Genomic DNA, 14,417 nt, shown 5'->3' with positions numbered 1-14,417 from the left:
GTGCTATACTGAATGAAAGAGTGTGACATGAAGTTCTTGTACATCATTGTAAAGAGTGTGAATGACGTTTTAGTTTAGATGTCAAGCGCTTAGAGCAAGCCTTTTTAACGAAAGTTTTTGATTTAGCGCTATATAAATGTTCTTCTTCTTCTTATTATTATTATTATTATGTACATGCATTGAGTGAATGCTATATGATTGTGTGAACTGTGTGTTCGAGAAGTTGATTCGTATTGATGTATTTGAAGTGAAGAATTGTGCTGTAATTTGTGAGGAATTAATAAGTCTGTATCCTCCCAAATTCTGTGTTTGAAGTGTGTAGTGTGAAGAGTGAAGAGTCAGTGTAATTAGATAGGGCAGAACATGTAAACATAAAAGTAACTCCTTTATTCACACTATAATCCACTTCATGACAATGTTCCAGCCGTCCATCGTCACACACTATAGTGTTGAACACAGCGTTAACACATAACAACAAGCTAGCCATGTTCTAGCCGTCCTTCGTCACCAAGAATAGACACATACTCCCTTACATAACCATGTAATGTTTCTCTGTACTGATCATTGGCAAACAGAATGACGTCAGTTGCTTGCAACCATCATACCGTCATGTTGGTATCTTGACTGCATAAATCAATATATTATTTCTCTACCGTGTTCACTGAACCAAGATGTGACGTGTGTACTGACCAGTTGAGCGTGACGCGCGGTGTCCAGACACACAGTGGCCACGTTGCCAGTCCAGTAGGTGCAGCTGTTGCTGTTCCTGTCATAGCGCCGCCAGTCACGTTTCCCTTTGTACACGTCCAGTCTGTAGCGGTCACCCTGGCGTTGTAGCACGCAGTATTCTGTTTGCATGTTATCCAACTGCACACACACACACACACACACACACACACACACACACACACACACACACACACACACACACACACATACACACACACACACACATACATACACACACACACACACACACACACACACACACACACACACACACAGTTTAAGATTATCAAGGATTGAGGGTATAGGAGCTACCTTAAAATACACCAGTTTTCTCTTCAAGTTATTTGACCACAACGTTCATGAAACGGAACTGTTATAATGTGGTTAAAATGTGCTTCAAGGTATGTTGAATAAATGAAAAATAAGCAAAGTGATGAATAGAAACATATTTGTTTACGGATGACAAGATAATTTCAAAACTATTCACGAGAATGAATTTAACTTTTGCAGAAATGTTTTAGACATTCCAATATATGTTTTGTTCCAAAGGCTTTTCTTGGATAACAAGAAAAGCAAATGCTGACACACGACTCGTCTTCGTTACCCCCGCCCCTCCCTGAACCACCTGAACCACCTGAACCGCCTGATCTCACAGAAGACTCCCTCCCTTTTATGACCCCCAACAAGACATTTTCCAGACCCTGTTTTATAAGATATTCTTTGTTATAACCTCTGCAAGTTTACCCCCATTTTAAGACTGCTTATATTAGGGTTGTGTAGATCTAAAAAGGAGGATTCCACTACCTTCTCCAGCAAACATTTTCATGCGATGACTGAAATTTAATGAAAACAAATGTTGGTCATGTCTGGAGGTTATCAACACCTACACTTGTGTGAAATGTGGAGGTTTTTGCTCCCAAAATAACTAAGAAAATATCAACGTAAAAATGTAACGAACATGACCCCGCTGTGACCCCAAAATGTGACGGGGGTAAACCAATGTAGGGTCATGTTGGCAAAATATCAAACCCTTGAGGTGTTCAAAGTTTCAAAGCTCTAGCTACACAAATGCCTCAAATAACGTCAATGTTAAGTTAGTATCAATCGAACATGACCCCTGTGACCCCAAAACTTGACGAGGGTCAATCAAACTTAGGTAAATTTGGGAAATTATGAAACCCTAGAAGTATGCAAGGTTTCAAAGCTCCAGCTTCAAAAACATCCGAAATAACCTCAACATTAAGTTTCAATGACACGAACATAACCCCGCTGTGACCCCAACATTTGACGATGGTCAACCAAACTGTGGTCACTTCATGCGAAAATCAAACCCTAAAAGTGTGCACAGTTCAATGGTGTATCTTTAAAAACATCTGAGATAACTTAAACGTTAATTTTTTTGTCCACGGACAGACGGACACATATGAATACGTAGAGGTTACATGCCGAGTCTCAGTGATTATTAAAAATAATGGTGGAAGTTAGCGGATCATGAAAAATGCGAGCTTCAGCAAGCTTTTTCATGACCGGGAACTGAGACCATTATTTTTAATAATCACTGAGACGAGGTGTGTAACCTCTTTATTCCTCCTTTCTTCAGTTATTCAAAGAAAACAGGAGTTTTTGTGCGAAAGTTTGATCGAATCCGAATCACTCAACCAGTCAACCTGCGCAGGCGATCGATTAATGCGCGGTTATATAGTTCCGTGCAAATCATTCCATTCTGTTAACACTTCTTGTCAGTTTCCCTGTTTTGGACTAAAATCAAGTACACAGATATGCTGTTATTCTGCTGTGTGTTCTTTTCATGTTTTAGTATCGCTTAGGATAATGTTCTTTTGTCAAATGGGACTAGCAGACGAACATTTGCACCCGTGTTCCAACGTTAATTACTGTATGAAGTTCAGTTTTCTGGGGAAAATAGTGTATGAAACCGCTTTATGTTGTTTAAATTGATGAGATGTGTGCATTTGGTTGCGTGTGATCTGTTTATAAAATGAAATATTGTTGAAAACTGACCGTCGGATTGCAGTCAGTGTTGTCGAAGAAACTGAGTGACAAGAAGGGGAACTACTCTTGTCGCTAGACAAAGTATGAGTTACTTACCTTGGGAATTTGCTTGTGATGAACGGTTTGTGCACGGCAGATCTAGATTCAGAAAACAACCGAACTCATGGATTTTATATGGAGATTCATGTGTTCAGGCCTGTAGTTGTTAATTTAAATGCGGTATGCTTGTATTGTTTGCTCCAGAAATGTATACTTCGTACATTAGAGCGTTCGGAACTTTTCAGTCGCAAAAGTAGTACCGAAACAGAACAGCTTCTCAACCCATTGCACTATCGAGGATTCAGGTTGTTGCTGGCTCGTTATTTGTTTGGTTGCTGGGTCATTATCGAAAAATAACAAGCTCTACAAGTTTACAGAGGTAAAGAAGCAGAGGGGGGAATACTCACCAATTACTCAGATGAGTCAAAAAGTTAAAGTGATACAAATGTTGACTTTGTGGATACAAAATGTATGAAACCTGGAACATTTGTATCTCTTTAACTATTCTTTCTAGAGCTTAGCCTGTAGAACAAAACATCTATCAGCATGTCTTAAACATTTGTACAGAAGTTCTAATCATTTAAATGGACAGTTTTGAAAGTATCTTGTCATCCGTGAACTAGTAAACGTGTTTCGATTCAACGCTTTGCTAATTTGTCATTGAATAATGTTTACACAGGTCAATCGAAAAGCAATTTTTGGGGGGACCATATACTATCATTCTGCATACTTTGAAGCAAATGCACACCGCATTAAAACACAAGCAGTTCAGTTTCGTAAATGTGGTTAAATGACTCGAAGAGAAAAACGGTGTATTTTAAGGTAGCTCCTACACTTAAAGGTCCTTGTCTACATTTGTATACAGAAATCGACATTTGACCATTAAAATGCTGAGTCTATTACCTACAACTATCAACAATACACCCCCTTTCGATCAGGAAGGACGAAGCCAGGGTAACCGTTGACAATTCATTGTCGTATTCAAGCGTAGTACTTATAGTAGGATATCCTTTTTTGGAAAATGCCGAGGGCAAAACTCCTCTCAAATATCGTGCATTTCGTTCGTTTCAAAAAAATTGTGGACAGCGCTCCAATACCAAGTGTCAAACTGTTGCTGTGACTGTGGGCGTGACTGTGAGCATAGCGACATGAATTTGATTGGTCGATATTTATAGCCAAAGTGTTACTAACACTTCCCCCAAAATAATAACTTTTTTTACATATACTTTTTTTCTATAACTTTTTTCCCCATGGTTCATTCATCATCTGACATAACTTTTTAGGGGAATCTAACCATAAGAGTATTGTAAAAAAGCAAAAATACGGACGACCACCTTTAAATCAGGACAAACAAAAATGTAAAAATAGTGCGGCACTAGCACACCAATCTATCTATCTATATATAAAAATATATATCAAAATGGATGTAAGTGTGTGTGTGTATCTGTCTGTCTGTCTGTGGTCGCTATACCTCAGAGACGTCACAAGGCAAGGACGAGATATTGTGCATGCATACTGCCCTGGACCTACAGGTGTGCACCTGGGTTTTAGTTTCTCGATTTACTGTTTCCTTCCTCGGATAATGACCCTCCCCATTAATGAATACAGCCTATATAATGCAAGGGAGGTAAGTCATGCTTTGTCACCCATGGAAGGGAGGCAACTCTTATCAAACCAGTATACCGTGTCATTCTCAAGGGCTGCCCCACACCAGCTATCATCCCGCCCACGACTCCGCCCCCGCCCCCCCCCCCCCACCATTCCCAATCATCGCACATAATGCAGATTTGTCTCTCCAATTTTCCTGACACTGTTTACGAAATAATCGCCTCAGTGAGAGATCACGTGAATTTACAGACTTCTCTCCCCTGTTTTAATAAAGTATGACACCTCACTCATGACGTATACCGGCACGGTGGCCTGGTGGTTAGGCGTCCGCCCCGTGATCGGGAGGTCGTGGGTTCGAACCCCGGCCGGGTCATACCTAAGACTTTAAAATTGGCAATCTAGTGGCTGCTCCGCCTGGTCTCTGGCATTATGGGATTAGTGCTAGGACTGGTTGGTCCGGTGTCAGAATAATGTGACTGGGTGAGACATGAAGCCTATGCTGCGACTTCTGTCTTGTGTGTGGCGCACGTTATATGTCAAAGCAGCACCGCCCTGATATGGCCCTTCGTGGTCGGCAGGGGCGTTAAACAAACAAACAAACAAACAAACAAACAAACAAACAAACTCATGACGTATGGTGCTTTGATCAGACCGCAACTAAAGTGGGTGCGAGAAGGAATCCAAACATCACGAAGAACACGTTGAACGAAATACAAACTTGCCTTGCCTATAAATCCAAATGGCTGGACAGTTCCAGACATTTCTAAAAGCTAACGGGGAGGTAACTCTTACTTTTTGTTTTTATCCAAACAAGGGAGGTAACGCTGATTATAATTGGATGACATTTGCTTTGACGAAAAGTATTGGGTCCTGGCAAATGCATGTACAAGCGAAGAAAGATTAAAGTCACTCCGATGGAAAATTTTACATATTAGGCCCCCCCCCAAAAAATTGTCTGTTTCTGGTCACCCGACCGACCCTAAATTTCGGCGCCGACCCTAAACTTTTTTTTTCCAAACTCAATTTTTTTTTTTTTTGGGGGGGGTGGTAAAGGACAGGGTGAGAAAATGAACAACAAAAACGTGTGAAAACGAAAATCCGCTGACGATTTGTAAATGTGTTGAGTGTCTTGTCTCTATGTATAGTGAATCCAGTCTCTTTGCACGATTTTTAAAGTTAGTTTTATTGGTCTACATTTGGGGTAAAAAAAATAAAAAAATAAAAAAAAATAAAAAAAAATCCCTCCCGACCGACCCTATTTTTTTTAGCCATGTTACCAGAAACAGACAATTTTTTTTTTGCCTAACATTCATCCCACAAATATTTTATTGCATAAAATGAAGTTAAAAGAAAATAGTTTATGTAGTCTTTGTAATGAAATAGATTATATTGAACACTTCTTTTGGAAATGTAGCAAAACGAAATTGTTTTGGGAAAATGTTAGAAGATGTATATTTGTTAATACGGGAGAACATATTATATTAACAGAAAAAGATGTATTGTTTGGTTATTCTCCAGAAGTGCAAACCCCCATAAACAAAATTATTAATCATATTTTGCTCATTTCAAAAATGTGTATCAGTAAGTATAGGTATGGAAGGCCTATTGTTATAAATGTGATGTTAGGATATGAATTAGCGTTGAGATATTTCAGTATTGTGTAAATGTTGAAGGATGAATGATGAAACGTTGTAGACGGATACTTGAATTTTTTTATTAAAAGCCCCACAATGATGTGCTTGGCAAATTATTATTATTTTTTTTTAAAATAAAAAATTGGATAGCGAGCGTCTTAAATGCTTTAGGGCTCCGCTTACACCCGGGCGAAGCCAGGCTCAATTGCTAACACCCGGGCGAAGGTGGCCAGATTGCTAGTACTATGTATAAAATGGATGTAAGTGTGTCTGACTGTCTGTCTGTCTGTCTGTCTGCCTGTGGTCGCAATACCTCAGAGAGGGCAAGAGGCAGGAACAAGAAAGTGTGCATGCACACTGCATAGGAGCAGAAGATGTGACCTTTCTTGATTCATTGTTTGCTTTCTCAGATAACGAACCACCCTTTTATTGAGACCAGCCTATGTAGTGCAAGGCCAGTTCAGTCCTAATGTTCACCTGTAGCAAGCACATATTACCAGTGATAGAAGAGACTCTCTATTACTCCTATGTAGTGCAAGGCCAGTTCAGTCCTACTGTTCACCTGTAGCAAGCACATATTACTAGTGATAGAAGAGACTCTCTATTACTCCTATGTAGTGCAAGGCCAGTTCAGTCCTACTGTTCACCTGTAGCAAGCACATATTACTAGTGATAGAAGAGACTCTCTATTACTCCTATGTAGTGCAAGGCCAGTTCAGTCCTACTGTTCACCTGTAGCAAGCACATATTACCAGTGATAGAAGAGACTCTCTATTACTCTTATGTAGTGCAAGGCCAGGTCAGTCCTACTGTTCACCTGTAGCAAGCACATATTACCAGTGATAGAAGAGACTCTCTATTACTCCTATGTAGTGCAAGGCCAGTTCAGTCCTACTGTTCACCTGTCGCAAGCACATATTACCAGTGATAGAAGAGACTCTCTATTACTCCTATGTAGTGCAAGGCCAGTTCAGTCCTACTGTTCACCTGTAGCAAGCACATATTACCAGTGATAGAAGAGACTCTCTATTACTCCTATGTAGTGCAAGGCCAGTTCAGTCCTACTGTTCACCTGTAGCAAGCACATATTACCAGTGATAGAAGAGACTCTCTATTACTCCTATGTAGTGCAAGGCCAGTTCAGTCCTACTGTTCACCTGTAGCAAGCACATATTACCAGTGATAGAAGAGACTCTCTATTACTCCTATGTAGTGCAAGGCCAGTTCAGTCCTACTGTTCACCTGTAGCAAGCACATATTACCAGTGATAGAAGAGACTCTCTATTACTCCTATGAAAAGAAGAAAAATTAACCGGACAGTTGAGGATATTTCTAGAAGCAAAGGGAGTTAACTCCCACTTTGGTATCCAAATAAGGGAGGTAACTCTGATAATAATTGGATAGCACACATGTCTTAAAATGCTTTAGGCTCTGCTAACACCCGGGCGAAGCCGGGCCTGACTGCTAGTATTTTAAAAAGGTTGTACGTGTGTGTGTGTGTGTGTGTGTGTGTGTGTGTGTGTGTGCACGTACAAAGCATCCCCTTTGGGGTCCGGCACCTGTTACCTCTATAGAAATGGGGTCCAAATTTGCAATTGGGGTCCGGCCTCCGGACCCCATTTTTTTATTGCTGTTTCGGGTTCCCCATGCCGTATTTAGTAATTTTTGACAAGTTTCAGCTCGGACCCCAAAGTTGAAAAAAAACCTGTTTGGTGTGTGTCGGCGTGTGTGAAATTATCGCTCAACCGAGTGTGTCGACGGAACTGTTTGAGAGTGTATAATTCGTCAAGGGCAGTCACTCTAAATGAAGCGCCTCGATGTGCCTCCCGCCATGTTTGCTGCCACGCTCACGGTTTGGCTGGGTCCCAGTTTATAAGTAAGTATCACTTGGGGGATGTACATTAATCATCAAGAGTTTACTTTCAACCTGTTTGACCTCACCGTAAAGGAGTCACGGCGCGCAGACGTTCATTAAATACTTGCACGGTTAAAAAAAAGTCAGTATTTTTACGCTGTCTCCATAGTCTGTACTGTGTACAACCTTTTTGATACGCCACGTCACACGTGGCGACGCCGGTGCGCTTTGCGGACGAAATAAATTTAGCAATAAGTGATTAGAAAGTGCTCTTCGTGTGTTTTTAAAGTCAAATTACATTATGTACCTCTGATAACATGTTAATATATTTATTTTGTGTGTGTGTGTAACTGAGCAATCCAATCGTTTTACACTGAATTTGTTAGCAAGATCTAACATTGCAAAAGCATCCACACTAGCATGGGGAAACCATTTTTTTTATGCAACTACATTCTCCAAGCCATTAGAACTGTGAAGCAGTTTAAATTTTGAAGATCGGTTTATATTTGATTTTTTTATGATTTTTTGAAAAATTGCGATTTCAAGGGTGCTAAAAAATTCTGCTGAAAAAGTGACCGGCGCCCTTTACAACCTGTTGTGCACACAATTTCAGGTGAAACCTGTTGTAATTGATTTAAAGGGCTTCCTTGTCATAAATACTATACAACAGAACAAATTACGGGGTAGGATTATGATCGTTGACTCTCATTGAGTTGTGTCATATATACAGACACAACACACATTGATGTTGGCTGCAGCTCAAATTCCATGAGTCCTGCATGTATTCTCAACAGCCTACTTTCAACTTTGACTAATCAATCTATTCAATTTGCTGCGCTTTGATGACCGTTTTTAACTTTTTTTAAAAACTTTTGACAGTTTGATCAGAAATGGCCGCCACTGCTCAAGGGGTATTTGAGAGTCTGAAAAGATGGTGAGTATGATTATGAATGGATCTGTCTTCTTCTTCTAGTTCTATGTTCACTCTGTGAAGCCAGTGCATTGCCACAGATTGCGATTTTCATTCCTAATTTTGTGGTAAATGTTAATGCAAAGATGTTTTGTGAATTCGATGTATGCATAATATAAAGCTTGTTTAAATTGAATAATGATATATATATAGTTGACATGTACTGACTTGACTTATTCCTGTAGACTCCCTGTGGAGCATAGGGCCGCAGACATGTACTGATGTAGATTAAAAAGAAAACACTGAATACATCATTTCTTTATTGCTTTTGTTTACCTTTATTGTTATTTTTTAACTCGCGCGATGGCCGTTTTCTTCAGCTATGACAGTGACTGATGAATTATTGTTGTAGAGGTGCGAACTACTGATAGTGATACTTCTACTGGTGCTGATAGTACGTTAATGTGTGGTACTATGGATTCTTTCATATTTTTCTCATTTTTTCTGTTCCAGTAATGTCATTTTTGACAAGAGGTATATATTTTCCTTTCCAAATCTTTTAAGCAAAACAGAACTGCGGAAGAGGATAATGGTGTTGGCTCAGTTTGTTTCACAAAAACTAAGTCAGTCGTTACAATATATCACTACGACATTTTGTAATCCTGTTGCTGCTACATGCCCTTATTATTTTCTCTTGCATCTGCCAGTTATTCTAAACTAATGTTTTACAATTCAGGAGTAAGCAAGTTTAATAAATAAACTGTTGATTGCTTGTAGTTGTAGCCGATTAGGGCCGACATAGTTTTCCTGTAGCAGATAGGCTGATAGCTTTCATTTGCTTTACAGTTAAATCACGGAAAGGAAGCAAGAAGATCAATAAAGAGCACATTGATTTAATTTGGTTCAAAATAATTTTTAGTTGCCAGAATCCAGGGATGTCGTTAGGCATCGGACATAGACCGGTTGAAAGGCTCAAGTCAAATGTCCGATTCACATTGCCGCATGGCGGTCAGATGTCCTATCGTTTTGAACTGAGCGCTGTCATTGTTCGATAAGAACTCCATGCCTTCGGACAGCGTGATATTTGATATTTTCCGTTCAATCGAACGAGCACTCTCGCGTACAGGTGCACTGAAGTTGTGTAGTGCTGATCTTGCGTTTTCGGGAATTCCGAACCGTTTGTGATATGAGCCGTTCAAGTACTACCCGTCTGCAGCACAGCAAAGTTAGGAGTACGGGAGACAACTCCAACTGACTATTAAGTCTTGCGTCTGCTTTCGGTTTCAGTTCGAGATATTTTGACAAAGTGCATTGAATTATGCCATGTGTATGTTCTTTTCAGTTCCGAGAACGCTTTTGAGTATTTGCCATCCACGTCAACAACAAAAAGTGGAACAATTGGGGCACAGCGTCTGTAAGTAGATTTCCTCTCAGTTGTGCCTTCTTACGTATGTGACAGTGCATGACAAAAACATGGCGGTTGAAATCATTGGTCAGCATTATAATAGATTGTGTTGCAGAAAATTAACGCACTTTACCTTGGAACTGAATGACAGCCTTATTGACAGCCTTAAACGTGTGGGTAAGACACACACAACAACTGACTCAGTAATACCTGCTGTTCGGGTTGATATGGTAAATCATTTATAGGTGACTGAGCACACGCATGAAAGTGTGATTCTCTTTTAGCTGTTTCGCCTGGGTCTCTAAAATATAAAATAGGATCGATGACTCATTGAGTTGTGTCATATATATATAGAGAGACACATTGATGTCAGCTACGGCTCAAATTCAGTCCATGCGAGTCCAGCATGTGTTCTCAACAGCTTACTTTGACTGATATGTTTCTCTTGCGTATTAGTCTGGCGTATTTCTGTGCTGTTTTATTTTGTAGTATTGGACAAATCAAACTGTGTAGATCTGTGGAGGGAGGTATGACAAAAATTGTAACAGAAAGTGCTTGTTCAGTTGTTGCTTGCTATGCGCTATATTCACTGACCGTACCGGTGTCCAGTCAAGAATGAACTGGAGCTTGGAGACATAGCGAATCAGCATTGTAAGTGTAAAGTCGATGGACCTACCCCATGGGTATCTCCAATTGTCGCGGCACCAAAGCCGAAGAAGTCGGACGAAATAAGAGTATGTGTGGACATGCAATCAGGCAATCAAACGCACCAGACACATAATGCCGACCATCGACGACATCCTCATGCGACTCGATGAAGCCACAGTTTTCAGCAAGCTGGATCTGAATTCTGGACACCACCAGCTTGAATTAGAAGAGGAGTCCAGAAACATGACAACATTCTCAACGCAGAGGAGTCCAGAAACATGACAACATTCTCAACGCATGTCAGATTCAGGCGCGACAAGAGACTTACTTTTGGTGTGACCAGCGCAGCAGAAATTTTCCAGAATCACATCTCGGAGATGCTGACTGACATACCTGATGCTCTAAACACAAGCGACGACATCATGATCTGCTGGAAGACACAAGCTGAACATGACAAGACAGTGAAGCAGGTTTTTGACCGTCTCAGAGAGAGAAATCTGACACTGAATGACAAGAAGTGTGAATTCAACAAAGATTCCATTGAATTCTACGGCTGCGTCTTCGGAAAGACTGGCATTTCTCCAGACCCCAAGAAAGTAGAAGCAGTCCAAAAGGCATCTACTCCCGCCAACGTCAAAGAGGTACGGAGATTTCTTGGACTGACCAACTACATCGCTTGCTTCCTCCCAGACTAAGTGAATATCACCAAACCTCTCCGTGATCTGACGCGCAACGACGTTCCCTGGAACTGGACATCTAATCACCTGAAAGCAGTCCAAGAATTGCAGGCACGTCTATCCAGCTCTACCGTCATGGCCTACTTCAGTCCTGACCTGGCAACACAAGTTGTTGTTGACGCTGGCCCCAACTGCGCTGGAGCTGTCCTCGCCCAATGCGATCAGAAAGATATTCGACACATCGTTGCATACGCCAGCCGCGCACTCACTGACGTAGAGTCCAGGTACTCTCAAACAGTGCGAGAAGCCCTAGCTGTGGTGTGGACGTGTGAACATTTTCACCTCTACCTGTACGGAAGTCAATTCACCGTCATCTTCGACCACCAGCGACTGGAGGTCATCTACAACTCACCAACGTCAAGAACGTCAGCCCGCATTGAGCGTTAGAACCTACGCCTCCAGAGTTACAACTTTACGCTGCGCTTTAGCCTGGCAGCAAGAATCCTGCAGACTTCCTCAGCCGACACCCTGTCCAAGCATCAGATGCACAGTCGACACATGCGTCAAAGGTGGCTGAAGAATACATCAGATTCCTGATCGATCACACAATCCCCAAGGCGATGACGCTCGCTCAAGTAGCCGCTGCAACGAACGACGACAAGACTCGACTTGCAGTGATCAACACCATTCAGTACGACCAATGGCATCCCCCTACAGATACCGCCGTCAACAGCTCTGCGTTACAGATTTTCAAGCGAGTCAGAGACGAACTATCTGTCACCGAAGAACACGGTATTCTCCTACGTAACCTACGGGGTGGCAACATCAACAAGCAAGACAGGGATAGATTAGATAAATTCATCAGGAAAGCAAGTGGGGTGGTTGGGAGGAAGAAGGACAATTTCACATCAACACATGAACGACGACTGACTGACAAGGTACAGAAGATTTTGGCTGACGACTCGCACCCACTCAGACCGGAATTTGACAGTAGACGGACAGACAGGAGCAACAGATTCAGACAACCAACCGCAAGATCCACACGCTACAGAAATTCGTTCATTCCATCTGCAATTCACATCTTCAATTCTCAGGTGGGGCGGTAGATGCTGGTGTTGTCGCTCTGATGCACGGGGTCAGTGTTCTGTATTGTTTCAGTATTGTTGATTTTGTTTTGCATTCTACTCTCTTAATCTTAGACAATATGTGATAACCGGCAAGGTGCTGACTTTCTTTTGTGCATTGTTGATGGTGAATGCATGTTAATTTATTTTTAATATACTTTCTTATGTGATAACCAATGTGCTATATTTTCTCAGGACAAAGAACAAATGTTTATTTTGAATGTTTTATGTATGTTATTATTACGGACACAAACGCTCAGCAATGTAATTTCTCTTTTAGAGATTAATAAAGTTATTGTATTGTATTGTATATTGTATTGTAACCAACACATCGTGATTCCCCAAACTCTCCAGCAGCGAACAGTAAACATCGCTCACGTAGGTCACAAAAGAATCATCAAAACCAAGGGCCTCCTGCGTGAGAAGGTGTGGTTCCCGCAGATGGATCAACTGGTGGAAAATAAAGTCAAGTCCTGCCTGGCATGCTTGTCCACAACCCCAAGTCACCTGAAAATGACCACACTGCCCCAGCATCCCTGGTCTGAAGTCAGCATCGACTTCGCCGGACCATTTTCTTCCGGAGAATATCTGCTTGTCGTCACTGATGACTACCCACGATTCCCAGAAGTTGAGATTTTAACATCAACATATCAGTAAAGCCAAAGGCCGTCATTCCCAAGCTTGACGCCATTTTCTCCCATTTGGCATTCCTGACGTCGTCAAATCAAATAATGGCCCCCCCCCCCCTTCTACGGCAGTGACTTTGAACGCTTTGCAGGCTACCTTGGCTTCAAGCACAGGACCATAATCCCCCTGTGGCCTCAAGCTAATAGTGGTGCTGAAAGATGCATGCCTATGTTGAAGAAAACAATCCAGGCAGTGCAAGTTGAAGGAAAGGTGTGGCGCCAAGAACTGTACAAGTTTCTCCGCAGTTACCGAGCTACCCTGTAATAGTATGGTGTTAGGTGTTTGTATTCGGAGGCTATCGTAGGGTCACACTCTCAGCCACATCAGTATAACATCAAACGAATGTCTATCACTAAGTTTATTCATTTAAGTATAGAGCACAAGATATAAGTAGCATACAGTAACAGAGCTGAGCACAGAGTGAAACTCATTAGCATAAGGATGCTGTGCTGGAAGAAGTTTAGGGTGCACAATGTACTCTTATTCTAACTGATGATACCAGACCGTGGGAAGAGGTCTGAGAGATAAGTTAGGAGAGGCTGGGTGGTGGCACAGTTGATAGTACTACATCAACTACCCCTCACTGCAGCACTGGTACCAGCCCCGCAGAAGCTCTACTTGGACCAAAGTTTAAAACACAACTTCCCCAACTGCAAGACAAAGCAACCTCACCATAGGATGACACCATCCGTCAACACGATGGCATCATGAAGGTCTACGCTGACGCCCGACGCCATGCAGTTGACTCGCCCATCCAAGTGGGAGACACCGTTCTCGTGCTACAGAAGCGAGACTCCAAGCTGACACCCTACTACAACCCAGCACCCCTGGAAGTAACAGCGAAGAAGGGCTCCATGCTGACTGCTGCTTCTGATGACTGGCAGGTCACCAAAAACTCATCCTTCTTCAAAATAGTCCCGCTTGCACCTCAGAAGACAATAGACCCCCCACAGCGTCTTGATGAAGAAGGGAGAGAAGAAGAAGACCCCAACAACTCGCGATCCAGTGATGACAGTACCAGCAACCCCCCACAGAGAATCTGCAAGAAACCCTGTTACCTCAAACTCAAAGACTATGTTCTCTGATCAATC

The 14,417-nt window shown here is 41.8% G+C and overlaps 1 protein-coding gene across 1 annotated transcript in view; it reads right to left on the bottom strand.

Annotated features, from left to right (window-relative positions):
• Window positions 1–518: 518 nt before the first annotated feature.
• LOC138951241 (uncharacterized) overlaps window positions 519–14,417 on the bottom strand; it is a 53,578-nt gene continuing 39,679 nt past the window's right edge. The window contains exon 5 of the mRNA XM_070322891.1: window positions 519–867. Coding sequence (XP_070178992.1) covers window positions 634–867 — 234 coding nt within the window. The 3' untranslated portion in view covers window positions 519–633. The remainder of the gene's footprint in view (window positions 868–14,417) is intronic.

This window comes from Littorina saxatilis, linkage group LG16, assembly GCF_037325665.1.
Source record: "Littorina saxatilis isolate snail1 linkage group LG16, US_GU_Lsax_2.0, whole genome shotgun sequence".
In the NCBI taxonomy this organism is placed as follows: Eukaryota; Metazoa; Mollusca; class Gastropoda; order Littorinimorpha; family Littorinidae; genus Littorina; species Littorina saxatilis.
Note: the sequence above shows the minus strand (reverse complement) of the source record. Positions and strands in the feature narration are given on the sequence as shown.